Raw genomic sequence first — 27,728 nt, 5'->3', positions numbered from 1 at the left:
CTACTTCATTATAGTGAAAAAAAATGTGTTTTTATTTACAGTTCATAACCCTTCCTGAGTGTGGAAGGGATTTTCCTGTATTTTGTCACAGGCAAGTGTCACCTTGTGGATGAGAATCAATACTGGAAATACTCAATGTGACAGAGCTTTTAAAAATACTCTTATTTATGACCAAAGTTAACCAGAAGACTCTTGCAAGTTTAAACTGCATTAGCCACAGACCACTGACCATTCTAATAAATAATTTATCAAAAAAAATGTAACTTGAGAAGTCCCAACAATCCCAATTTGTTCTTTCCTCTATGTCCACTGCTGTTTTATTGTTACGGAAGAGGAACTTGGCCCATTGCCATATGTCACTACAGCTCTGGTCTAAAGACTTTCATACCCTGTGAAATACAACTGACATTTCAATCCACAGTAACCTATTTGCAAAGTATTCATTTGCTCCTTACTTTATGAGCATCCAATAAAAGACTGCCATTTTATGACCCATTAAAAAAGATGAAAAAATTAAATAAAATTGTGAAAGACATTTGCTAGAAGTAATAAATAATTTACCTCCAATTTTCACGCACTGAAAATTAAACTGGCAACTGCTCAAAAAGTTATTAAAATTATGGTGACTAAAGGTATTTTAGAATCAAGTGCCAGCATTAAAATAGCTAAAATGTTGTACATAGTCAGAAGGAAAATAATAGATCTATGTATTTGAAAGGGTATTAAGTAGTATTTAGCCATGCATTCCATTAAAACAACTACTTCCATGAATCGCGTGTAGTTTTATTACACAGTTGATGTTGGTATGCCAATAGTAAGAGTGCATGTGTGTGTATAAATGCATCTATACATATCTACATATATGTACATATACAGAAATCAGACACTGGAAAATCAGTACCAGTGGCAGCAGAGGGGTTTGGTGGAATGCTTCAACTATTGTTTTTTGTACACCCATCACTTTACCCCTACATAATTTCTCATCCCCTGCACAACATTTTGATAAGACAAAGGGGTGCTAAGGTGACCATACTGTATTTTGGTCATCCAAAGGATGGGGAAACTGGAACCCACTGTGACCGACCATAGCACATACAGGTTTTTAACCCTTCACCACTTTTCAAAGAGGACCAAACATGTCCTGATTTGGTGCAATGTTGTGTTTTTGTTTGAAGGGAAAGCTCCATTCCCAAACAATCCTGACCTCATCTCAGCAGGTGGACTGAATACTTTTGTGCCAGGTGAAGTGGCCTCTATGATGCTGACATTATTTGCTGGGGATCCAACTAGTACTTAGGCATGCATTCCCACCAACCGAAGCGCAGAAGGTCCTTTCACCTGTCATTGACTGACAAACACTCCAGGACTACAGATCTGACGCTGAGTCTAGGGCCACATCCCTGCAGTGGGAGGAGGCAGCGCAAAGCCAAACAGGAAGGTATTTCAAGCCCACGCTTCTGGTTTTGGTCCTCTTCCTAGATCAAAAGCCCCAGCTGCATATGGACACAGTAAGTTCCCTTGGAGCAGGGTTACAAACTTTGCTTGCCAAATGTTTTGTGCATTTCCCCTGTGCCAAGGGTCATTATGCCTAGGAAGCATAGGAAACTGTTTAATCACTGAGAATTTTACCGGAGACAGTTAATAATCTGCAGTTATGACACATGCTCACAATTGTTTTTCTCCCACGAGCCACACAGGCATAAAAAAATGAATACTTCTTTTTTTTTTTTTTTCCTGAGACCATCAAGACCTCTACTATATGCAAATCTTTATTGTATTGTTTTGTGTGTGTGTGTGTGTTTTTTGGTAAAAATTAGTACAAACTCATGTTTATTTCCTACTTCTTTCTTTGTGTAGCTTAGCACTGAAATTAAATCAAGCTACAACTGTCTTAGGATCCTCTCTTACCACCCCAGGACTACTTAGCTTTCTCAGCACAGTGCTCAATATAGTCTCTACTTGGGTTTGGCTTTCCATGGGATGGAAGTCCAGAGGTACATCAGTATTTCACTGCTGGGAAGTGCTTGTGAATCTGAAAGAGCTGGAAGCCAGCAATGCATTAGTTGTGATCTCATGGAATCATGGGAACCTGCAGTAACAGGGTATGAAATGTCATTATTATGTTAAATTAGTCTATTAATTCAGCTCAGGATACTATGTCCACTGCATAATATTAAGCACTTAGTTCTGCTCACGCACTCTTTCTTAATGCTCTGGGAACACTGTGTGCCCTATTGAGGAACGTGAAGGACTGCATTAGAAATTACTACTGATCTTAACATCAGATCCATATGTCTTAGGAGGCAGTTAGCCTATACAATTCATTGAGGATGTTTCCATCTGTGAATAGTTCCAATTATAATCTAATTGTGTCAAACTAAATGTATTTCTAAAATATTTTCAGAAGTTAATATTTATACCAGACATTAGGCCTAATGTAGCTGTACTTCTGTTTTTCTCCTACCTGACTACCTAAGTGCATTTCTCTAGTATTTTTGTTTGTTTTTGTTGGTGTGTGTGTGTTTTGGGGGGTGATTGTACCATGTGAGTAATCAGTGATACAGTGGAAGTTGAGCTGCTTACATGACAGATAATGTTAGTATCAAATCACTGGGCTTAATTAGCCATGAGTAGATCTGTGCTGAAGAAGAATTCTGATCACCTGAGCACAGATGCTCTGAAATGAACACAGGTGACAAAAACCTGATTAATTTAGAGATGGCACCCTACCAATTAGGGAGCACAATGAAGTCACGTGAGGGACGCAGGAAAGTTAAAAAGAAGCAAGCATGCCTCACTTTCCTGTTAGTGTTGACTGTTGTTATCTCTGTAGCCTTTGAGAACTACTCAGCTACTGTGCTTAAGGAAGACAACAAGGGTTCTGGAAGCTAGCAAGCCAAATAAAGCCTTGTGATTATTCTGCTGGTTGGTGCCTCTTTTTGGAACTGCAGACTGCTGGTTCTCCTTCATCAAGCTCTTCCTAAGGTACAACTGTGCAACCAGTTACTGAGAGAGAACAGCTCACAGGTTTAGTGTGCCTGTGCTTTTGTATACAGAGGTATTATCTTGAATGTGAACTATCATCGTCTTTTGGATACCTAATAATTAAGAAATCTTATTTAATTTTAATTTTAATCGCTCCCATTTCTCCAGATGAAGTGTTATTAAAAATAATATATCCTTGTAATAGAGCTTCCAGGCTGGGGCCAAGACTTCCAGGATAGGTCCTTAAACCCATGCTTGAGCCTGCCTCACCTGCGAGCAGCTAAGTACTCATCAGGCAGCACTTACACTAATGACTCATTTTGTTTTGTGTCCAAACTAATCCCCTACTATGTTACAAAGATTATGGTGATTCTATTTAATTCACAGTATCAAATAAAGAAGGTAAATATGTAATTTAATTTGAGAGAAAACAGATGACTGTCAACAAACACCCTGGAATATTCATCCACCTCTTAAGTGACTCTTAAAAAATACTGTAAGTCAAATGCGAATTTGCATCTAATTTATGTTCTTTAACACATGTTTTCTGTACCTATGTGTTTCCAAAATTTTACATTTTTCAGACAAGGGGTAGTACAAGTCATGACTACGCCTTTAAATAGCAATTTGCAGCTATAGCTGCAGAAAAGGACAGTAATTACTACTTTCATCTGGTTCTCAGCTAAGTTTCACACAACTTCTATCAATACTTCTTAAGGGAAACAAATTAACATTCTGCTCAAATTAACACACTTAGCAAAATGATGAGCTTTCCTGAAGGAAAAAGGTAATTTTGTAGGGTTATCTATGTGCTCTGGAAATGCACTGAAATTGACCAAGTGAAGTTCTGTGTGCACCTGATGTGGGGGGAACACCTGGTCTGACGTGAAGAGCATCCTTTAAATGTATATGCTTAGATGTCTTTTGTAATAAGCTAAGAAATTCTGGATATATTACCTACTTGATATTTTCTTTCCATCTGGTAAAAGGAATGCTGAAAGACAAAGGCTAATTTTAACTTATAATTGTTATCTGGTTACTAAATAAGACAGTGCTGAAAGGTTGCCATGTAGGATGAGCACAGCAGTGGTTCCTGGTTCTCAAATATGTGCACTGTGGGCAGTGTGGCTGATGGATGCAAATTGTGTGTCTGGGAGGTATTACAGTGGCTGTGGTGCTTTGTTAGGCCAAGAGTAAACTAGTAAGATTTAAAAATGGGTGCTGGGTTACATCTAAATATTAGCTCACTACCTGCTTGTTTTTTAATGATTGTGGTGTTAGAGGGAAGTACAATTGTGTAATCTTAACAATAAGTTAATGATACTTTTGTGTGGGAATGTAAATCTGCATATTGTTCACGCCCAGCCCCCACTCGCACACGTTTCCAAAGGCATTCATATGCCTCCTTTGAGAGAACTAATGATACTGTATCAGCTCTCGTTCAATTTAGATATTTATTTCATATTTGCTTGAAGAATCAGGCCAATGTTTTTGAAAGCACATTTAACTATACCATATGCCTACTTAAATCATCCCTATCAAACAAGTTGTAGGATGATGCTCTGGTTCATTCTGTTCTGTTTTCCCTTCCTTCACAATGTGTTTATGTATATTTATCCAATTTGTTCTGTTCTTCTTGCCAAATTGCAGGTTTGAGATCTCAGCTATGCAGGGGCAGCTGTGCTATTGTTGATGCCTTACAAAACAAAGGTCACAAACTGAGCCTGTATCACTACAACTAATGACAGCTGCATGCTAACCATGATGGCATAGCCACACAGAATGGGCAGGGTTCATGGACCCTCAGAACTAGGAATAAATCTTACCTTGCCCTTTGGTGAGCAAGAACTCAAGTTTCACTTTTAGGAACAAATTTTTGTGCAAATTAGTCTTTTGCTAAATATACTGCAGTTTAATTTATTAATTCCTCCCCTGTGTGTTGGGGGGGGGGAGGAGGGAATGACTTGAAAACTCTACCACCACAAGGAAAAACCTTTAAAAACCCTTTTTTTAAAAAAAAAAAAAAAAAAAAAAAAAAAAAAAAGCTGAGTTAAGAGGAATGATCCCTCTGCATGTAACTAATAATAGCTTTTCTCACTTTGGAGATTGATAAGAACTACCAGCTGTTCCAGCCTAGGATGCTATTGATGGCATAAAAGAGTCAGCTACACAAGATGATGTTTCCCTCAAAAGAAGGTTGTTTCCAAACCTAGCCCAGCAACTCCAAGTAATGAAACACCAGGGCGGGACTGTTTCGAATGCCCTTTGTTTGGTAAGAGATCAATCTGCAAGGCTTGTGAATTCAATGCTATTTGCCCCTTGGGTGGCCTGACACATTATTTCTTCTGCTGCCTTTCAGAACAGAAGCCAAGAGTCCAAAGTTATTTAAAGGGATGTTTCTTAGAGCTACACGTAGCTTTTTGAAATACTAAAGAAGAGGGAGCGTAATAGATGGAGCGGACTAATGAGATGAGGCACATGTCCATAGATCCAGCTCTGAGACTATACAGCTGGCTTTAAGGCTGTCTGTCTAAAGCTACTTCACCAGTGTGCTGTTAATTATTTAAAAGGGAGCACTGGGAAACTACCATCACATCTGTCACCCATGCACAGGCAGAACCTTCACTCATTGCAGGACCAGATGTGTTTATTCGAAACAAATACTAACTAGCTACTTAATGGGTTAGAATTATTAGCCAGAAGTTAATTAGGCAAACGTACTAAACATCAGTCATCTTACGCAGCATCACTTGAACACTGCTGTACTACTTCAGAGCCCTCATAGACCACAGAAAAAAGGGGGAAAGTAGACATCCTATAGTGGAGCTGCAGTAAAAATACAAATCTATGGTATTTGATCACTGTGCATCAAATGCAATGCTTTAGCTAATTGATTTAACTAGGTGGAAAATGCTGCCTCTTAATACTGCAAATGTACTAGCATGTGGAAGGAAGCAAGTGGATGTTGTTTAGCACCTACAGGTGTCAGAGCAGAAAAGGAAATTAAATGTAAAAAAAAATTTCTAAGTACAGTCAAGTCAAACTTGCAAAAGGATGGCTTCACTGCTTTCACATGCATTATACATATCCCTGAAGATGCAGGCACTTGCATGGCATTCTGCCTGTGTAATGAGCTTCAAAACATGTCTGGCCCGTGTAAATGCTCATTTCCCACGAGATAAACATTTAACGCAGTTTTTAAGATGATGGCTCTCAGGTTCATGCCCCAAGAAGCAGTGGATGGAGTGAAGATGTAACATGTTCTGAGGGGGAGAAATAGTTGGGATCCTTTGTTAGCAGCCTGCCATGGCAGCCATTTCAGAGAACACCTTTCAGCTGCTCTCAAATGAGAGCAGCTGTCTAAAAACCAAATGAGGTAATTTACAGGATGGAGCACCACAATCCATTCGTCTCCAGTGTCTGTTTGCTTTTGTGGTTCCATGCTCTTCCTCCTAAATCTGGTGCTGGGATTAATTAAAATGATACTTTTTAACTGGAAAACAAGGCTCAAAATAGCAATTTCCTACATGTACTTTAATGGAAACATCTTTAACTCAAAGCACCTGAAATAATGTGAAGGAAGTGCTTGTCTTAGAATTGAGAGGTTGTTTCCCATGGAGGCAGAGAAGGAAGGCAAGAGCATCAGTGACAGCCTGGGCATGAGCTCCTGGGCTTCCAGCTAGTTTCAGTTCTCTCCTACATAGCTACAGTAAATAACAATCAAGGCCCCTAAAGCACTGAGCAGCAACTTCCTGTAAACTGCAGTTAATTTTTAAACAGCCCCCTGTGGTATTTGTTTCACTTTGAACTCTTTTTATGTGAATTTTTCACAAACTCCTAGGAAGAAATGTCCTGGATTTGGAAGTGTACTCCTCTGAGCAGGGCTACAAACTCTTCCAGAATACAACTTTGGCTTCCCTTAAGGCCCTGTTGAGAGAGGTTCTCAAAACCATGTCCAACTTCAAGCTTGTGGTTAATTCCCATTGTCCTCAGCCCTGCATGTGATTGACAGCAACAAGTGGAGCAGCTCATTAAATCTGTAGCTCAGAGATGAAAATTATACCACTGAAATTTGGGACAGCAAGAAAAATGTTGCCTGCATTCAGACTGTCACAGGCTACCAAAAGGGATAAAAATGGAGCTTGTTTAAGCAGTAGCTCAAATGAAAATAGGCTGAGGGCAGGTAATGTGAACTGTCAAGTACAAACAGGCAGACAGCATTACTGGACATCATGGCAAGTCCTGCAGTGGAAAGGAATTGATTTCTCTAAAAGTGAAACAGGAAAACAAGTCATTTGTCTTGTCTAGAGAGAAGTTGAAACTTGCAAAGAGGAAGACACAGATGTAGTAGGTACCTAAGCTAGGTCATGAAACCTGTTAGTGAAAAGGCTGACAGCACTATGTAATGAGATTTTGTTCCCTCATTTTTTTTTTTTTTTTTATTCTTAAAGGCTAAGGAAAGCATTTGAATTGCAAAGACAGGCTCAAAAGTGAAGGAGTGATAAACCAAAAAAGATGAAAATCTAAAGACCTGAGAAATACCAGTGTAGAAACCACAATGTGCTGCTCCTGCTGAGCTGCCATCCCACTGACAACGGAGTGCAGAACGAGCCAAGCAGCTGTTCTTCAACAGGAGGAACAAAGGCTGGAATGACACAGGCTCCTCCTGTGAGAAGTCTGGTTAACAGCCAACTGAAAGCATGTTTCAAGGTGGTATTTGCAGCTCAGAAACATAAATCCATGTCCTCAGTCCTAGAGATCCCTTCCCCCTGTGTTTTTGTTCTAGGACAAAATTTCTTAGGTTTTCTTACAGTTGTGAGAGTCTGAGCTATATGATACTCCAATTAACTTCAGACTCTCGTAAGACTTGCTCAATTAAGTTCTATTTTCCCTCTGTGACTCCTTACTGCAAGTCTGGATAGGAAGTACATTTAAAGTTACTGCAAAACTTGTGAACTTGTGTGTTTTTCCAGGAGCTTTTACTACTAGCAATATGTAAGAAACAAACTGATGATCTTTAACAGATTCTCTCATGCACACTTGTATGCTTTGCTTGAAGTGAACTGCACGTTGGAGACTGAAATTCAGTCAGATAACTTGAATCTAGAGGCAGCGAAGAACTGTGGGACACAAGCATGGTATTTTCTTATTCCTACCACAAAAAATAACTGAAGTTCAGTCCTTGCTTCTTAAGCACCATCAGCTGCTCATGTTGGACAGGATGTAGGAAAGGATATACGCAAACTGAAGCCAACATGATTTGAACAGAGGGCAAGTAAGGTTGTTCAGGACATGAATGCAGGCTGTCGTTCTCTGCATGTGATCTCATCACAAACTCAAGGCGGCTCTCAGCATGGTCTCACTTGCACTCAGGTTTGTTTGGGTTAGTTCTCTTTATTTGTTACTCCTTAAGTTTACAAGCCCAAAAGCAAATATACTGCCCACTTCAGATTATATGGTCAAGTGCTACTTCACTGGAAAGGTGTTAACAAATCACTCGATTCAGAGATGGAGGGAGGTGGTGAGATAGTTAAATGAAAGCAATGATCCTGCTTGACCCCATGTCCTCTCTTCTGCTGGTGTCTTGAAACAGGTAAACTTTTTGTACCGGAGTTCAAACAGATTTAGTATGTTTCAAGGTACAAGAAGCTTATGTATCTTGTCAGAGTCAGAAGTAAATGCTCACTTTGCTTTTGTCAGCTAATCTTAAAGCAGATATTTTGTTTGAATTCAAGTGCAAGGATGCATGAAGCTGGTCAGCAACAATGCATGTGCATTCTGAAAAACTCTTCTGAACTTCTCCAAACTATTCTAGGAACAATTATTATTTCTCAGCCTGTTGGTTCATTTTGAAGATGTTTCTTCCTAGCAGAAACCAAGCCTCCATTTTGCATTGTTTATTTGACTATCTGCATGAAAATATTAAACTGGATTTTAGCAGTAAGAGCCAGCTAATCCAAAAGCTCAATGTAATATGCCAACAAGAAACTAGTTTAAAGAAAAAAATGAGGTAGTTAACAGGTAGATATGTAAATATATAGTACAAAATATTTCACTGAAATGTGTTGTAGTTTAAATACTTGCATTGTTGCACTAAGAAACATTTGTAAATGTTCAGGAATTAGAATTATCTTGTCCATTATCTTGTCTTGGTTGAGAGGAATAAAAGCTATCGGTTACTGGAGTGAAGTCTACAAATATATTTTCAGAGTGTGATCGCCAAGAACTTAGAGCAAAAGGACTAGAACAAAAGCCGTCGTAGTGTAAGAATGTATTCTTCTCAAGCTTTTTGTGTACTGCTACTGCAAAGTAACAGTTACTGTAGAGTAAGGACTTTCTGAAGTACAATGACTACAGAAACCTCTAAAGTAATTTTCATAGAAGAAATGCTCTGATCTAGTTTGATTCCCTTGAAGCTGTGGCAGGACAATGAAGTCCAGCCTTTTCTATAAAGAGGAACTCATTTTCTCAATTGTTCTGCAAGACCCTCAAAATAATAGTGCTCTTCAGTTGTCAGTGCAGGAAAATGGATCCTTTTTGCACACTGGTTTGATTCTAATATTACAGTTGCCCTCACAATAAGATATTTCTCACTACATGAAGCAAAGCAATTAACCTTCCTTGGGTTTTCATCATCCCATGGCGTACAAGAGATTTCTTCATTCTGTACAGTTTTAACATTTCAATTTTGTATAATGTGTAACTTGCTCATGTAGAACTCACAAGTAATTATTGTCTGCCAACTAGTCAAGGGTCTTGCAGAAGAGATGATTTTGTCAGAGAACAATGTAATTTTGCACCTTGGAAGTGGTACGTCAAGAAGGTATTTTAAGTAGCACAAGCAGCACAGTCATGTTGTAACATAATGTAAAGTTACCACATCAATCTCCTGCATGGTACTATGAAAACAGTTTGAAAAGAAAGCTTAGTTATTAATCTACAGATGGTATTTTGGAGGCTCCTAACTAAACACAGCCAGCAGCTGGAAACCAAGTATAAATACACAATGGCACCAGTCCAGGGACCTTACCTAGTCTACATAGGCTTTTATTGTTCTGCATTTGAAAACTGCGAATCAATCACTCTCAAAGTGTCTCAAATGACAAAAATATAACTAAACCCATTATGTGAGTCTTTCCTGTTTACACAGAAACAAAGCTGTAAGTTTAAGAATCACAAAGCTAACTTTGCTTGTGTTGTACTTAACTCCGCTAAAAAGAGCACTAGAAAATGAGCAGACCGGTTGTTGCTACATTAGCAACTAATATTAGCTCCACTACATGAGGAATTACTGGGAGTTATCCAGCAATAGTCTGAGCTGTGCCAATGGAAAGTCAAGAGTTCAAGTATGTACATATCTTTCATAGCTGTCACTCTTCTGCACAGCAAATTGTTTATCTCCGGGCCAAAGCTGTAACTACTTCAAAATAGGATTGTGGAACTGTTTTACATAGCAAGTTTTGAGAAATGGTTTTCTGTGAAGCTGCACAACTTCGTGTGTGGTGTTCATGTGTTCTTATAAACAGTGCTGAGAACAAACATGCTGTGAATAGGTGCTTCATCTAGACTGTAGTTACATTATCAGTTAGTTGTCCATTTCAGTAACGTGTCACAGAACAAGGGAAAGGCAGCATGTAACTTCTATGGTGCTTTAATCTATACAGATAAATATGCCATGCATTTCACATTCATTTGGCAGGACAGGCTGTTTACAGGCTCTCAGACTGTGCTATGCTTTCATTTTACAAAATGGTTTCACTTGAAGCTTCAGGTTTTGGGGTGTTCAGAACTTGGGGCCTAATCTGCTGTTGTAAGGTCATGTAACTCCCTTGGAATACTTAGCATGGAGAGGAGGAGTTCTTAATGTGACTGATTTATATTTTCCTCATGATAAAATTAGGTCTCACAGCTGCACATGGTGCTGATTTATTTTAGCTAAGACAGCAGTTTGCTACAGCTGTTTGTTGTACAACAGGCACACGACAGCTTGCAGCCCAGCTCTATCAAAACCAGTGTAACTGCACAGTGTAATGTAATAGCAAATTGTGCTGCAGGAGTTTGTTAGCACTAAGGTTCAGGTCAACATTTTGCGTGGTTGTGTTAAAGGCAACTTCAGTATCAGGAAAACTTAAGGGAATTAAAAACTCCTCCCCCTCCATGCCGATTTCCTGCATTGCTCTAAAACAGTGCACACTCCCCAGAGATGAGCTTTGGCTGCTGCATGGAGACTACAGTGCAGCTCCTCCACAGTGCTTCACCCTGCTTTCTTCCACTGGGGTTATTCACTGAAGCTTTTTCTTCTGCTGCTTCCCAACTTTTCCCCTCCCAGTTGCCATTTAATGCACAAAACAGATGTGCATTTGGGGTTTTGCTATCTGTCTTGCAGCAACTGAGGTTGTTGATTATTGCTTAATTCAGAAAATGAATTACTCAATCTAAGCAATATGTCTAGTTCTTAAATGGCTAAGAACTCTCACAAAAATTGACAATGTAAAGCTGTAGCAAAACTTAAAAATATTAAAAACTCATCCCAAATAATTACTTGATAAGACCTACTTGCAAAACTGAGAAAGTAAACAGCCTTCTCCCTCCCACAGGGCCAAGATCTGACATGCAGTTTTTTCACTTGTGATTAGCTTAGAGAACTTTTTTTATTTCATGCTGCTATCTCATAAATCCCAACAATGAAGCTGAAGTGGTTCTAAAAGCCTTGGGCATGTCTGAATTTGAGAGGAGGGGGGAAGAATTAGTTCTCCAAGGGACAGAAGTAATCTGCAGCCATGGCCTGTGACACTTAGAATAAGGCTGGAACTGTGGTTTAGCCACGGTGCTGTTAGGAGATTGCTGCCGTTGTTAAATTAGTGCCTCGTTTTATCATTACATGTTGAGCAGTGGTACACATCTTGACACATAATTTTAATAATAGCTTGTAAGTGTCAGTGATAATGTAATCTGTTTAACAATGAGCCTAAAGATGATCCAGAAGAGAGCGTATTATGCCCTGATAAAGCAGCTAATCTGCATAAAACTTATGACAAGCCAGACCTTTTCAGTGTTGAATAAACTGGCTGAATATTCATTTTTAAGGCACTGTCCAAATTGCTTTGGTCACAGATGACTATTTAAAGCCCATTCTAAAGCTGGCAAATACACCAGGGAAATAACACAAGAATGAAAAAAATACACAATAACAAACAGTCCTCCATAAAAAGACTGCCTCTAGCTAAAAGCCCACATGATTAACATCAGCAATAATGGGTCCAATGCTAGCAAAACATAGGATGACATTTATTTCAAGTACTTACTGGCCACTTCTGTATAGGATTGGTGCAGGGCACAGCAAAAACTCTGATTCCACCTTTTTGGGTTTTTCATCTGCAAAACAAATCACATGAGATGAATATACTGTGCTGTTTAATTGAGACGGTGATATGTAATGGTGCTATGAAGTCCACACTAGTACCCAGCATACTGCAAAATGGGATGGGTTGTCTGGAACTTGCAAGCTAGGCAAGCCCAAGTTAGGAAGAAAGCTGCTTTTTAAAAACTCATACCTTGTGAAGGGCATATTACAAACCCAGAGTTAACTTTAAATCTGAGCCCATGTCATATTACTTGCTTAATATATGTCAGATCATGTCCTTGCAGAGAAATGTTTGCTTAGAATCAAGGCTTTTTTTTTTTTTTTTTTTTTTTGAGGAGAACATCATTTAGGCTTTCCTTATATTTGAAAGGTGTGTATTGGTTTCTAAGTGAGCTCAATACAGGATTTGAGTTAATGACTGTTCTATCAGTTGAGACTGGAGTGTTTTCTCAAGTGTTTCTCATGTTTTTTGGTGTCTCAGTGCTTGCAAAGGTCATAGACGTTTATTTGTAGAGCAGCATGTCCAGCAGAACACTCCTTTTCTGTGAAAAGCAGAGGAGAGAAATAAAGTTCCACCCTGCAATTGGGTAGCAGAAGACAGCAGTAAGCTTGGAGAGCATCCAGGAAGTGACCAAGGGGTCAAACAAGAAAAACCTTGTACACAGAGGATACTGTATTTGCGGAAGGGAGCTCTTTTATCTCATGTCTTTGGTAAACTGGGGAAAAGTCTGTTCACGTCCACATGTTGTCCTCCCAACTTCCCCATAGAAGTGTTAATTTCTGTACTGGAGCTGCTCCTGCAAGCATAGACTAGTTCCTGATTTGGCAGGGAGGGGAGATGAATGATCTGTGAGATAAACTTGGAGATGACTCGGTCCTGCACTCAGGGAGAAGGCAGACATACAAGTAGTTCAGGGGCAGCTGAAGGAGGAGCTGTTAGCATAAATGAGCTTTTCTCATGTGCTATAATCTGCGCTGACTGCTTGGCCTAGATTTGAGGCTAGTTGTGAGGTGGGGAAGAGGGATTAGCACATTGCCATATGTTTTTGTCTTAATGGTATGTTTCATAGATTATTTTTCTATTCCACAGCTACATTTGGCAGGTTTCCTTTCCAGCATTTGGTAATGGTTCTTTATAAATGCAGAAAGAGAAACATGCCAAATGTATCTTTCAAAACCTGAAGAACTGACAAAAAGGTTGGCTCTGAGGCTGGTCTCAAAGAGGAGCCCGGGCTATCAGTAAGGGGAACTGTCACAGTGTCCTCCGTTACAGGCTCACGGTGAGCACACCGGTTTTTCTGTACAGGAGAACACAACATTGGAACAATTTTCCCTTTTCTTGGGAGCACCTCCTTCCTCTCACTAGAGCTCAAAGCCCTTCCAACCCTTCTCATTTAGCCTCTCTCGAGAGGAAACTGTTTGCAGCCCAGCACAGAGCTGCAGAGACAGCTTGCATATCAGAGGAAGGATGGCATCAAACTTCCCTATTACCTCCCTGTACCGTTCAGTAAACATTTGCTGTTGTCCATTGCTGAAGACAAGAAGCTTGGTGGGTTGCAGCAGGCCCTTGGCAAGACCCCATGCAGCAGATTGTGTTTTTATGCTGCAACATATAATAATACATCACTATGCCATTCCCTTCCCTTTGTGTGCTTTAGCACACCCTTTACTGAAGCCAAGAAAAGGAAAAGCAGCCCAGAGATCTACTTGGAAATTCTCACATCAGATGCTAGCAAGTATTTGGGGGCTTCATCCTGTCCAAGTGTAGCTATTTCTACCATCTCAAAGCAGACACATGCTCTGTACAGCTTTAAATCACTACATGATCAGGGAATCAGAGACACCAAAGTCAGAAAACACTCTTAAAGGTCATTTAAAGAAGGCAATGCGGTTCATGCATTTTTCAGTGACATTTATCTAAGCATTTAAAAGGCTTTCTAGGTAACCTACTCCAGACCTGAGGAATGTTTACAGAGAGAATTGTCCTAATAACTAAGCTAGAGCTGCTGCAGAATTTTAAGCCTGTTGCCTCTTGATCTCTTCTCAGCGGGTTTGGAAAGCCAAGATTACTATTTACTATTACAAAAAATCGTCAACTTTGACCATGCATCCTTGCTGGTAAATGTAAGAAATGCACTTTTTCAGTCCTTCCTTATAGTGTGCGTGTCCTCTTGACTTCTGCCCATCATGCCAGCTTCTGCTGAATGTTCCGCGGTGCATTCACAGCCCACTCTGAACGTGCAGCAGATCAAAATCCGGGTAGCCAGAGGCTGGTTTTGGCACCACAGGCCCTGGTTTGAGTAGCACTACAACCTAGCAATCATTAAGTACTGTAAGCCTGTATGCTGGTAGCAATGCTACTAATTAATTCCAAAACTGTTGTTACAATAGCAGCAACCACTAGCAGGACACGGGAGGCTTGCATTTGTGATACTTGTGAAAAATAACTACATCCTTCTCTCTTGCATCCTGTAGGTCCCTACCTTCAGCCATACCTTATGGGACTCCTGAAGATCTTGAACATACAAATACCACTATGAACTTAACTATATGGATGTGAGCCTCCAAACACTCATGTGAAGAAGGTATGCGATATTATTTTCATTGCCCAGATGGATGGACTGGGGTTGTAAAGAGGGGAACTGCTTATAGTAAACAAGTCAGAAGCAAACCAGGAATAGAACTCGGCAACTTCTGATTTGCAAACCAGACACCTAAATGTAAATTTAAGTTGTCGCTATCTTAGTCATGTTACTGATATCTCCCCTATTGACCCTAACTAGCGTAAAATTAACTTTCTTCACCTAGAACTATACCTGTTTACTCACTTCTCCAAGTAAGAAAGGTACACCAGGATAATAAATACAACTGTACTAATTCAGTCGTGTTTCAAATTCTAGTTCTATAAAGCCAATCCATAAAGCAAGTGTAAATAAACAAGCTACAGCTTAATACAGGGAACAAAGGTGACAATTTCAATTGAAACAAGGGCAATTGAAACAAAAGTATTTATGCTAGTTGCCTTTATCCAGAATCATGCTATTCTTTTTCAAACTGCTTTATAAAATCTTTAACAGGCGAGAGAAATTGGAAGGAAGTATACTGGAAACACAGGTTGAATAGGATAGGAATTCAAGAGAAGCTAATACAAAAATCAGACATTATGTAGGGGAAAAAAGTTTTTTCTACAGGTCCATTTTTTGTAACTTTTCCAGTCTGGCTTGCTTCTAAGACACACTGCTCAGAGCAAGAATTGGATGTAATTCTACTAGCTGTCCCGTTTCTGGATATCAAAAATGGCAGAGGCTTCTCTTAATGGTATTTTTTTCCACCATCATCTCCCTTTTGCTAGTTCAGGGAACAGAGCAGCAGACTAGGACTAATCCAGATCCTGGCCTGACGCTTCCTCTGCCCTGTTGTAAGTTAATGCACTGAGCAACAGAGAACCAATTCCTGAAAATTTTGCCTAAGATGATCTTTTCCACTGAGATTCTCAATAAGATAAGCAAATAGTTCATGTTATGTTTTTGGAGTTCCTCTAACTTCTGAAGCCCTCTGCTCAAAAGAATTTCCCAAAAGACAATATTTTGACAGAGGAGGAACAAAGGATTACAACATCTGACCAAGGGTGAATGCTAATTAAAACAAACAACACTTTCCCAGAGAAGTGATTCCTAATCATCACAAAGCTACAGGCAAACTGCCTGTAGAAGACACCACGTTCACTTTGAAGAGGAATTCCTTTCTGCATGTCAGGAAGTTTCTATCCAGATAGGGATCTGGCTGCACTGAGCATCATTGCTGGAGAAGAATGCTGCTAAAGAAAGCTAAACAAATGAACTATGTCAAAATGCATGGATGGAGTTATTTCATGTGGTCAAACACTGGTCACAGTTTACAGCTAATGGTCATCAGTAGCAAGTTCAAACCACAGTGTGAGATGTGAACTATCTTGCCTTCTCTTACTAATCCTCAGAGCTTGCCCATTTTTCTTTCATCCATACCTTTCACTTAAGACTTGAATTAACTGAGGCAATGATGGGGAGAGGGAAATCCATTATGAAGAAATATGAAGGCAGATGATCCTAAACTCTACTTACGGATGGTAGTTCCGTTCACGTGGTAGGTGCAAGTAATGCCATCGGTTCTTCCACCAAGGGTTAAGCCACTTCCTCTAAGAACAACTTGGAACTCCTCTGGAGAGGAAAAAATAAATAGTCAACTGTCTTCAGTATGCTGCAATAAGGACTAAATTTAGAAGGGGAGAATTTCAATACAGCTAGCAATAAATGAAGCTCAGCACAGCAATGGTTCAAACCTAGAATACATTCTTTGACTCCTAGTACCTCGCTTTTCTGTTAAGTCATTACAGGGAAAAATAAAAACAACTGTTCCTGAATCAGTATCAACTGAATTTGAATCTGACTAGCAATAGAACCTGTGTAAATGAATTTCCTGCATCTCGGTTGCATATGATGAAAGCTTCCCATTGAGTATTTAGATAAATAAGGAGTCTGGGCATCTCCTAGGAAGACTCTCCAGATTCTGAGCAGGTCCACTTAAAACGTTCTCTTCTGTCTCTCCTTCTTGGAACTAGTTCTCCAGAAGTTGTGTAAGGGCCATACTATTTGTGTGTTTTGCAGAGGAGGAGGGAAGAGTTTGTTTATTAAGGCCAGTGTTTTCACTGAGATTGATGTTTTTAAAAGACATCAAAACACAGAGATGTTGCAACCACCTTATTTTGTTTGGTTTCAAAGTATGTGTGAAATGTGAAACTAGAAAGAAGACAAGCCCTTACAACTTAGTGTAAGTCTTCTACGTCAATGTTACCTCATGCTGTATCAAAACAGTCAAATGCTTTACTGATCATACTCTACAGATTCAGGGCACTAGAAATATTCTCATGTTTATTTGAACTTAAATTATCAGGATTCCCAGAACTTGTCTCGGTGACCATAGGTAAGAATTTGAGTGTCACAAAATGTATCATTGCTTTGAATACGAGGGTAAGTGCAGAGCATGACTAATGGCACAGCAGGAGATTAAGTCTCTCAAAGTTTATGTACAAACTAAATTATAAGAGCAGGCCTTGGAAGAGAGCTCCTGAAGAGAAAAATGATCCAGAAGAGAAGGATCTGATTTACTTTGAATTCCCTGAGGATTTTTTAGGTAGAGTTGCTTGTTTTCTAGATGACCTGTGGGATTTTCCTTGGAATAAAATACAGGTATGAGTCCTGTAGTAATTTTACAATGATAAAAACTTACCTCCCACACAGACACTGGATGGTTCCAAATATAAAATCTCAGTGCATGATTGCTTCAGTATCTGTTGCAAATAAGGAAAACAGAAATGGGTTTCAGAATGCTATTTCAGTGAGGAATATTTTAAAACAAATGCCTGTACCTAGAAGATGTACATGCACAGCTACAGATTGGATTTGCACGTGCCTGACTTTGTAGGACATTATCGTGAACCATGTAAAACTTCTGCACATTGGCACAGTCAAATCTATGAAGAGTTCATAAGACTTGGATTAGTGTGTTAAACCTGGGATACTCTTCAAAACAATTTCTGGCCTTGAAATTTCTGTCCAGTTCCCTGACTTAATTTTCCATGGAACTCACTCTGGAGGTTTAAGCCAAAAGTTAGTCACAAGGAGCCTGATCCAAAATCCAGCCCAGGCAAAAGTCTTCCAGTAACCTGTGGGTCAAGCCAAGTGCACGTTATTCCAAGTGCTGGCATCTTGCCCTATGTAAAGCAGAGCAAGAACGCATGGCTTTCTTGAACTGCATTCTGTGGTGTGAGGATTTTTATTTTACTGCTGTATCATCCAGCCTGCTTTGCTTCTCCAATCAGTCATGGAATATTCTTCCAGAGGGCTGGGACAAAAATGATATTGCTATAGCTAACTTGAGAGATAAAGAGGATGGAATGTAAGGAAAAGGAAGAACTAGACAAATTAGAATGACTTGTACTAAAAAAGGTGGTTGTGGACACTTGGCTTAGTTTCAGCCAAGTCTGCCCCTCTGTAAGCAAATAATAGGAGATTTCTGTTGACTTGGGGAAGAAGTCACTTGAAACTTGTAGGATTTAAAAAAGAAAATGAATAGCTTTGTCTTTGTCTACCCTCGCATAATAATGTGATTTTACCCAATGGTTATGAATTCTTTAACTGTCCTGTTGTATTTAAATAGCTTGTTTGTAGTATGTTATTTTTAGCAGGCATTCTTGTGTAATATTATATGAAATCAAATCATGTGCATAGTATACTGTCCTGTTACCATCCCTTCTGTACTTCCATTTGCCAAAACTGCCTGTTCTGGAGCTGGCCTGTCAGTAAGTGTACCTGTCTTACACTCAGCTCCTTTTTGTTCCTTTAAATGCTACCTTTTTCACTCTCCCCTGGGCTGGTGATTTTTGTTGCTACATACTGAGACCCAGTAGAAACAATAACATGTTTGTCACTGCACATAATCAAAAAGCATGCAGGGTTCCAAGGAAAAAAAAACTGCCTGTCTCATTTAACACTTTCCATATCACCTGTCTCCCCTCAAACTGTTGCACACAAATTATTTTTGTAGTGCTTTCAATGCCCACTTATAAACACAAAGCTGTATCTAAAAATTTTAAAAAGAGACCTTGCAGGCACATACATTTGGATGAGACACAGCAACAGAGATCTTTGGAAAGAATGTAGCTTGAAGTTCAGTGTAAGTCAAGCAGTTTATATTAGCTGAAGATCTCATTCTCTTGCTTCCAAAAAAGGACTTAGCTTTTTGATTGCTATTTCAGTGGAGGGAGAACTGTTCCTTAGTTTATTTTTGGAGAAAAATAATGAAGCATCTTGTGCAAAATAAAGAAGGAATAAAGTATTTTATTCCTTTATTGTAAAAACATGTTCTCTTATTTCTCTGAAGACTGAGTCCCATGAATAGTCCCATTTAAATCAATGAGACTATGGACTTGTTTCAGTATAAATGATTTAGCCCTTGATCTAGCTTGGCTATATGAAGGCCCATAGAATTCACTGGGATTCTTTCACATCAGAGTAGCCCCAGATCCCCAGGAAGAAACTTAAGAGTTCCTATATTGTCCCCCTTTGCTCACTGGTGAATAAGGGCTGCATTATGAATTGCAGTGTAGGGAGGACCTGGAACAAGGACAGATGCTTGAGTCATCTGTCTTTCTGTGGAAAGTAGTATTGTAGCCCCACCATATTTGATAGCAATTTTCTAATGCCATTTCCAGATGCAACACAAAGCAGGGAAATAACCTATTTGGACATGCTTAACTCCCTTTGTATTTAGAATAAACAGTGTGTGGGGGGGGAACTGCAACTGATATATAGTATGGCTTTGAGTTAATTATCAAATTTCATGAACAAAAGGGAAACATAATAGTTCAGGATATACTCTTCCCACATGGTACCATGCAATTAATATTTCTACATGTAGATGTGCCATTTGTGACAAAACAGGAAATCAGTTGTTCAGTACCGTTCTTAGAAATAAACAGACACTGCTTTTCATCATTTAAACTGTTGTCATTCTCCACATAGCTTGAGACAGCTGTGCTCCCCCAAACACCCTCAATTTCTTGGCAAGGGTATTGACCTAATGCTGTCATTTGCATGCGAACCAAGCTTACACTAGCAAAGCTCTGAAGATACTGAAGTTTGTTTTTCTGAGGTACTCCAAATAGTTCACTACCCTTTGATGCAGTACTTCTCCTGATAGTCCATGCTTATTAAAAATATATATTGCTATAGAAATCTGCTTTATCATCTCTGAGAATCTCTCCCAACAAGCAAGCAACCTTAAGAAGCAAATATCAAATGTACAGAGTTGAATCAGGTGGCACCAACCTACAAGTATACAAATAGCTCTTCACTCAGCCTTTACTTTCTGGGTTCTTCCAAATGCTCCCTCAAAGCAAAACTTTATGGAGAACTTAACTTTCAAAGGCAAATCAGAAATAACATTCATGTAAAAGGTCTAATCTTATTAATTTTAACAGCCGTAAAGATTTTGAAAGGCTTTGCTCAAAAAAGTAAGGTTTAGCATTTAGCTGTCACAATGGAAAACCCGAGAATATTTCCAAAGATGGCAATCAACACTTGTTCTTAATCATCTTAAAAGGATGTATGGAATCTTGAGGCTTTTTCACTCTTCTTTCTCTGGCTCACACTTCTCTATCTGTTTTAATATTCATTTCTCACTCTTTCCATGCAAGGTGTTCCTTCCAAGCTAGCACAATGCACTCCAATAAAAAAATTTCTCTTCAGGATGAAGGATGGGAAAGCATTGTAGTCATTTTGTCTTAGATCCGTGTTCCATTACTAAACGTGCTTTTGTGCCCGTAGATTGGGACTGTTCTTTCACCCTTTTTGAGTAGCCTTCTGGAATAATCTTTCAGGAGCTTATGAAGGGTACTCAGAAGAGATGAGGACTGTCTAACCTCCCCTGTTCTAGAAATGGGTGCCTTACCAGGCACTTAAAAGAAGAAGCACTGGGCTTGTGCACAGGAGGTGTGGGAGTTAGCACCCAATGCTGAACTGTAGTATTCTTGCCACTTGTGCAGCCAAAGAGGAGGATGAGGTCAGTCTTGACAGTAACAGCTTTTAGTGGAGCTTTCTCCTTTGTGTGTGCTATGGAAGCACATTCAAACAATGGCAACACACAAACCAAAGCATCTATATAATTTCACAGCCCCCCTTTACATATTAAATGTCAAAACTAACTTTAAACCATCTTGCTGTGGAAAACTGGACTGCAAAGTCAGCAAGATTGAAATGAACTCTTCAAAAGACTGTACTATGCTCCCCCTTCTCTGGTTCAGGACAATCAGGGGGAATGATTTGGCATTGCGAAGTCATCATTTAAAAACTTACTGCCCCCAGGAAAAGTTGAAATAATCACTATATAAGGCCATTCTTGAATAGGATACTTAAGCACCCTGCTGAAGTACAATAAATTCAAATATGACTGTAAATTGCCTTAGTTTAGCAGCAGGCAGAGGAGAGATTTGGAGTTGATGTCATTCATTTCCAGAGCGCCAAACCAAATATAGGGCTCTGTTCTCCAAAGCTTACAAAGGCTTTCCTTCTAGACACCTCCCTGAGTGCTAGTTGTCCCAGAAACAAGTATTTCCCCACAAAACAAAGTGCAGAATAGAGTTCAGACCTGTTTGTCCTGCCTCCTTACAGCTTCAGAAAGGAATAACTGGAGGAACTACAGAGGGGTCTTGCAAGTCTGAGGCAAAACCATGCTATGCAGAATTGGTTACAGCTGGGAATACCCAGGGGCTTATGAAAATGGAGAGGACTGTATCAAAATCACAGCTGTAGGCTTGTCATTTTAATGCTCGTTAGGAACCATGTGTGGCTGCTGGAAAAAGAGGGCAATGGTGCTGCTCTTTAGGGTGGTGACTCTCCTGTACTTAAGGAAAATGAGACATGAAATTCAGGCCACAGATGTCCCCTTGTTCAACAACAACAAAAAACAGACTGCTGAGAAAACCTTATTCTGTAGCTCCTCCACACGCAGTGTTTGTTGTATAACTGCCATATTGCAGCAGCTAAGCATCTGACTAAAAGTTACGCTGTGCTTTCTATGAACAGTTATTACAAAAGCTACCTCCACAGCTAGCAGCATGAATGCAGCCTATGCTCAGTGCAGCAAACACCACCCTGAACAACTTCTGAGGGTTAGCTGAAGGCAAAAGAGCCTTAGAAGCTTTTAGTGAGATCACATCTTATGGCCATTAAGTGAATGGATCCTGTACAGGTTCCGTAGCATTTCTCAGTAATGCAAGTTAATCATTTCAGAATGCTTCCAAGAGCTGAATTTATCAGAATAAAGGCTTGTGAACTATCCAATGGGCACTCAAAAGCAAATTCATCCTTGATACAAACTCATGAATGTACACTGGGATTCAATTTGGTTAAAAAAAAAAAAGCTTCCTCTTCTGAAAGGGTCACTTGTAGATCAGCTGCTGGTCTGCTCGGTTCTGAGCACTAGTTATCACGTTCCTAAACTGCACGTGGAACTGTAGGTGCATGGATGTTCATTTGAATACAGTAGGATGTGATCCTGCCTAAAGATAAGTCCATGGCTGGATCAGTGCTTTGATGTCCCATGCAGAACATGAGATTCAGCTTCCTTCCACAACAGTTCAGTACTATCTGGCAGTTGCTAGAGGCTCTGTCCTTTAGAGGACCTTCTACGTACTCCACTGTCCTTATCACACTGTGTTTACTGGCTCACTTACAGCTAATGGCACAGCAATGGTACAACACTGCAAGCGTTTAGCTCCTGAACCAGATAACTGGCATTTAGGTTTTCATCTGAAGTTCTACATTGTCTGATTTGTCACCTATCTCCACCCCTCGAGCTATTTTGGAGGTTTACAGCCACAGTTTTGTGTTCAAGGAAAGTTCAGTCTGTTTCAGGTACAAATTAGCATGTATGTAAATGTCTCAAAACAGCTGTAGAAATCCCTGCCATTTTACCAGCTTCTCAAGGTGGGACTGCTTTTCACCTCATCAATTTCCATCCGAGCAACCTGTCTGTTAATCAGTACTTAAAAGCCCCATCAATCCACACAGGTGGCCAGGATTTCTGTGTGTTTCCCACTAGAAGATTCCTGAAGGCTGATATAAACTGCAATGCCTCCTTTTTAAGTAAGTGGTTTAGCATTTGATTCAATTAGAAATGTTTTACAGAAATGGTGCCAGTTTCTGACCTGCAGGTGCCTGAATTAAAAAGAGAATCATGTTTTGTTAGAATTATTTAAGCTGCAGAAACAATACAGCTACGTAGATAATTACATTAGCATAGAAAAGGCACGTGTCCTTGCAATAAATTAGAAAAAGACAACCAAATAACTGGATGAAGTAAGTCTCATCGCTGCTTATATGCTTTGCAGACCACCTCTGTTTATAAATTTTGTCTTGTCACAGGTCTTGCCCCTGCTTTATGCAAACATTTATTCCCATAGAAAGCCTGCCTCCTGCATCTTCCACTACCTCTTTAACTCGTCACACACTGGGACCAGGTCTGCTTTGACTCACTTTTCACCCTTGCTGCTGCCTCTAAAAGTTCTGGGAATTTGAACTGTACAGCTCCTGCAGCTCTGCAAGTATTTTGCCTACCATATCCTCGGAACATACTGCGGAACAGAGCCATACCATGCGGTACAGTGCTACGCGCGGGCTAAAACAACGACTTTCCCTTCCAGCACTTTAATGAAATTCACGTTCCAAGAAATTGTGAAAACAATGCACTAGTAACAAGCCATGAGCAACCCAACTGTACATCGACAATTAACAAAATATGCTAAGTGTCAATTCATTTCACAGCATCATTCGATTTTGCTTAGCCCCAGCATGCAGTTCAAAAGTTTTTGGCAGCAAACAGCACCATAAATCATAACTCTCATGGCATCTGTTCCTCCCCAGAACCGTAGATGGAGTTCAGGATTTGGGGTAGGTCATCAGCACAGCTGGAGTCTTTACTGAACCATCACATCAATTTTCAAGTGTAGAAACCAGAAAATGATATACGGATGTGTAAAGTATCTGCTTCCTGGTTCAAAGATGAGTGTAGGCACGAAGTGCTGGAGGAAGAGTTTTTTGATAATTTTGATCACACGTGGCAGATGAATCATTTTGAACAAAGGATTTCCAGAGATGGTTCCATGAACTCTACGTACAGTAGTAAAACAAACGCATCTAACTTGCTTCTCCAGAACCTAGTTCTGAACAGGAAAAATGTTTACCTTTTAAGAACAATCTCATTTGCTATACTTGCATTTGACAAGCCACGAGAAAAATACGCTGACAGTGCAAGATAATCACTTTCACAGTCAGCGTGCAAAAATATATTTGCAGCAGTATGAGCTCCTGCTCGTTGCACTCTGAGCCTGCAGCCTGGAGCACTGCCTGTTGATATTCTGCCAGCCAGTCATGTGTACGCTCGCTGCAAGATGTGTACTGTACAATTCAGAAACATGGCAAAAGAGTGCTAAAAAAGCTTTGAATGCTAGTTTACCAGCAAACTCCAAATACTGGCTTTTCTGTAGATTTACACCCCTTTACTTTCCTTTCTTTCTGACAGAGAGTTCATCATTTTCTTTAACAATGCCATAAACACAATATAGTGAGCAAACTAATTGTGAGGAAAGTAGAATTAGGTCCACAGCAAACTACAAATAGAACTGAAACTGAAGAAGCCATGTGCACAGTTTGACACCAAGATAATTGTGCCTTTCCTCATACAACGTACCAAGTACATCTCTCAGTTATATATGACACCTACATCAGAAAGAGCTGCACCTCCTTCACTTCCCCCTTTGACCAAGATGTAGTGGTACACATATGGTACTAGTCAGCCACCCGCAACCCTGTAATTGTTGCTGCAGAACATTGCTAATTATTTTAAATGTACTGAAAGGGGAGGGATAGGTGAGGAAAGAAGATGCTACACACGACAGCTAACTTGCAAACAGCATCTGTGAGGGGCCCTGACAGCAAAATAGCGCTTAAAAGTAACTTTAGCATGACTAGTCTCAGTTGGATCCGTGCATCCAGGCCAAGCTTTCTGATTGTCAGCTGCAACACTCAAGTTGTGTTGGCTGTTTGCTGATTACGGACTGCCCTACCTTTTGTCTCCCACTAATTGCTAATCAGGGAGTGCTGTACACCTGTACAGCTAGCTGGTGCTTGGAGAGCAGCTACATAGGTGGTAGGCAAAGTTGCTGGAGTGCAAAGGTTGTTAAGAGGCAGGCATCAGTTTTTGTAGCAGCATACATAAAAGAGGTGTAGAAAGACTGGGTTAGTGCTGCATGAAACTGACTGAGGCTGTGGAACAAAGCGCCCGAGTTAGTTCCTTCTTGGGTAAGTTAATAGCTTCTTGAGCTTTATCCCAGCTTGGAGCTGTAAAAAAAGCTTAGAAGAATTTGTAATGAAAACAGTGTTGTACTATTGTTTGGTTTAGTCATTTCCAGCTAGGTTGGGCGAAGGGCCTGCCTGGCCAGACAGAGTCAAGAAGAACCAATTGTAGTAGAGGTCACAGAAGCGGTTGGTTTAATTCTTAATATGACTTTGCTTTGTTTGTTCTGATTGGTTGCATAAGGACTAGGCTTAACCTGTGTTTCCATGTGTTTTTATTTTTACATGAGTCATTTAAAAGTTCTATCGGAAACTATTTTTTTTTTTCTTCCTATAACTGTAAACTTTTTTTCCACTATTGCTGAGGCAGTGAAAATAAAGTGAAAGTTAGACAGGAGGTGTTTCAGTGGAGCAGTGGGCTAACTTGCTATTTTTCTTCTAGAGAGTGAAATGCTGACTGTTCATAGAGCAGTCATTTTCCTACTGAGCTGAGTGTTGCAGTATGCAGAAGTGAACGTGTGAAATCAGGGTGATAAGAACTTAGGTCTTATGCATTTGGGTATTGCTAAAGATTTCTCTCTCTCTCTCTCACAAGTTGTTGGTTTCTTCAGTTGAGTAAGAGTTTTCCCCCCTTTATACTGTGGTACAGCTATGCTTTAAGGTTAAAGGCCTGAAGTAGATCACAAGACCAAATGAAAATAAGTATAGCCTCTGATTTCACTGATTACACCTGAGTAGCTTTAATTGCATTTAGAATATGTGAGTCAGAAACTTAGTCCTTAGTCTTTTTAACCAGACTACTCTCTAGACAGGCTGATTTCGCCATGCAGCAACTAATGGTTGAACTTCTGGAAGTAAACTGCATGTTTCCGAAGTTTAATCTTGAAGTGTTTCAGATAATGTTACAACGTCTGTGTCTTCATGATCTCATTTTTTTTTAAAAAGAGGAAAAGGGGACACGTGGGATCCTTATGCAAAGGGAAATTCCATACCAAATCTACGGGATGTTATTGCATCACGTATCATTACGATGTTAAAGCAAGCTACATCTTTCCCTGCACATAACCACACCCCTGTGCAAATTCCTGAGGAAAGCCACGAGGCGCTAGATGGAAGGCAATCTAGTCAACATCACTTGAAACGAAGCAAATGCTTTCATAGGAAACACCATTTTGATGCTTCTCGCCAATAAGCGATGGCAAAGCAACTGCAGCAGTGCTGTACGCAATGGGGACCTACTTCTGTCTGCTGCCAAACATCTGTGCTCTTAGCTGGGACTCGCTGCCAATTTCAGCCTACTTCCTGACGGTGCTCGGCACTGCTGCACACAAAGTGCAACAGGAAAGGACGTGGGGGAAGGGTTGCTATCCTGTCCCCCACTGAAATGAAAAAAAAAATCCCTGAGACATATGGTCTTGCATAAAATAACCATCGGAGAGAGCAGCCTGGTGCGGTGTCAGGTTAGTGAGAATATTCTAATTATACGATGTCTAAGCAGTGCCTCATTTGCAGTCACTGAGTAAACCAAATGTAGATGACAAAACTGCAGGTCGGAAGAGATGCGTATTTTAACAGCATCAGAACCTTTACCCCCAGATTACTAAAAACAACCCCAAGCCCATTACTTATCAAGTAATGTAAATAAGAATTGAGACAAACTGTTATTTTCCATAACAGGAAAGAAGTTGTTTAGGCTCTTTAAAAAAAAAAAAATCTGTCTCACAAACTTATTGCTAAGGAAACACTAGATTTCAGTTGGAGTTGTGCTTCATTTTCAGCAAGTTTTACAGCACCCCTTATGTAACAGAACTGATAGCCATGCAGGAGAGCTGACAAGTCTCATCCGAATCACAAGGCATGCTTGTGCTCGTGAAAAGCGGAGCTGTGTCAGTTAGGTTGCTGGCTTCTCCAGCTCTCTGTTCACCAGGAGAACATTATAGGGTTGGTAATATGTCAGAGCATGTCAAATTAAGGGCTGCACAGCAGTGAAGGGTAGAGCAGAAAGCGTTCAATTCCAGGCCATTGAGTCCCTTTAACAACTACATGCAGTAATTCCCCAAACTATCTACTCAGTCTCAATCACATGGAAAACATAGCACAACGTTAGCTCTCAAGCTTGCACCGAGTGCAGCTTGAATATTAGACCATCCAAGTGGATTAAAGAGGATGACTGATTTAATCAGAGTAATTCTTTTAATGATAACTTGTTGCATTTCTCCTCCCCCCATCTCCTTAAACATTTAATAGTTGGCTTCCTGGATTCCCGGTGCATAAACTGAGCATATTTTCTTCCTACAGGAAATGATCCAATTACGTCGATGTATAATTGATAATGAGCTGTTTAAGCTGATGTTGCTCTTGAAAGGTCTTCACGGCACGAAGTCCCTTTGCCGGCCCTTTTCCCCTCATGCATAGCTCAGGGGTGTAATGTAAGGAGAAAGCTGGGAGGGGAGTGTTTGGTGTGTTCCAAGCACGGTAAACAAGAGAGG

At 40.0% G+C, this 27,728-nt stretch overlaps 1 protein-coding gene across 2 annotated transcripts in view; it reads right to left on the bottom strand.

The window, feature by feature from the left end:
• The window catches only part of ANTXR2 (ANTXR cell adhesion molecule 2), a 111,083-nt gene that overhangs the window by 64,995 nt on the left and 18,360 nt on the right, over window positions 1-27,728 (bottom strand). For both annotated transcript variants that reach the window (XM_084285508.1, XM_084285509.1), the window contains exons 8-10: window positions 17,615-17,675; window positions 16,450-16,545; window positions 12,291-12,360 (exon numbers count right to left, since the gene is read on the bottom strand). In XM_084285508.1, the coding sequence (XP_084141634.1) occupies window positions 12,291-12,360; window positions 16,450-16,545; window positions 17,615-17,675 (227 nt within the window). The remainder of the gene's footprint in view (window positions 1-12,290; window positions 12,361-16,449; window positions 16,546-17,614; window positions 17,676-27,728) is intronic.

Source organism: Netta rufina (assembly GCF_964035555.1).
Source record: "Netta rufina genome assembly, chromosome: 4".
In the NCBI taxonomy this organism is placed as follows: Eukaryota; Metazoa; Chordata; class Aves; order Anseriformes; family Anatidae; genus Netta; species Netta rufina.
Note: the sequence above shows the minus strand (reverse complement) of the source record. Positions and strands in the feature narration are given on the sequence as shown.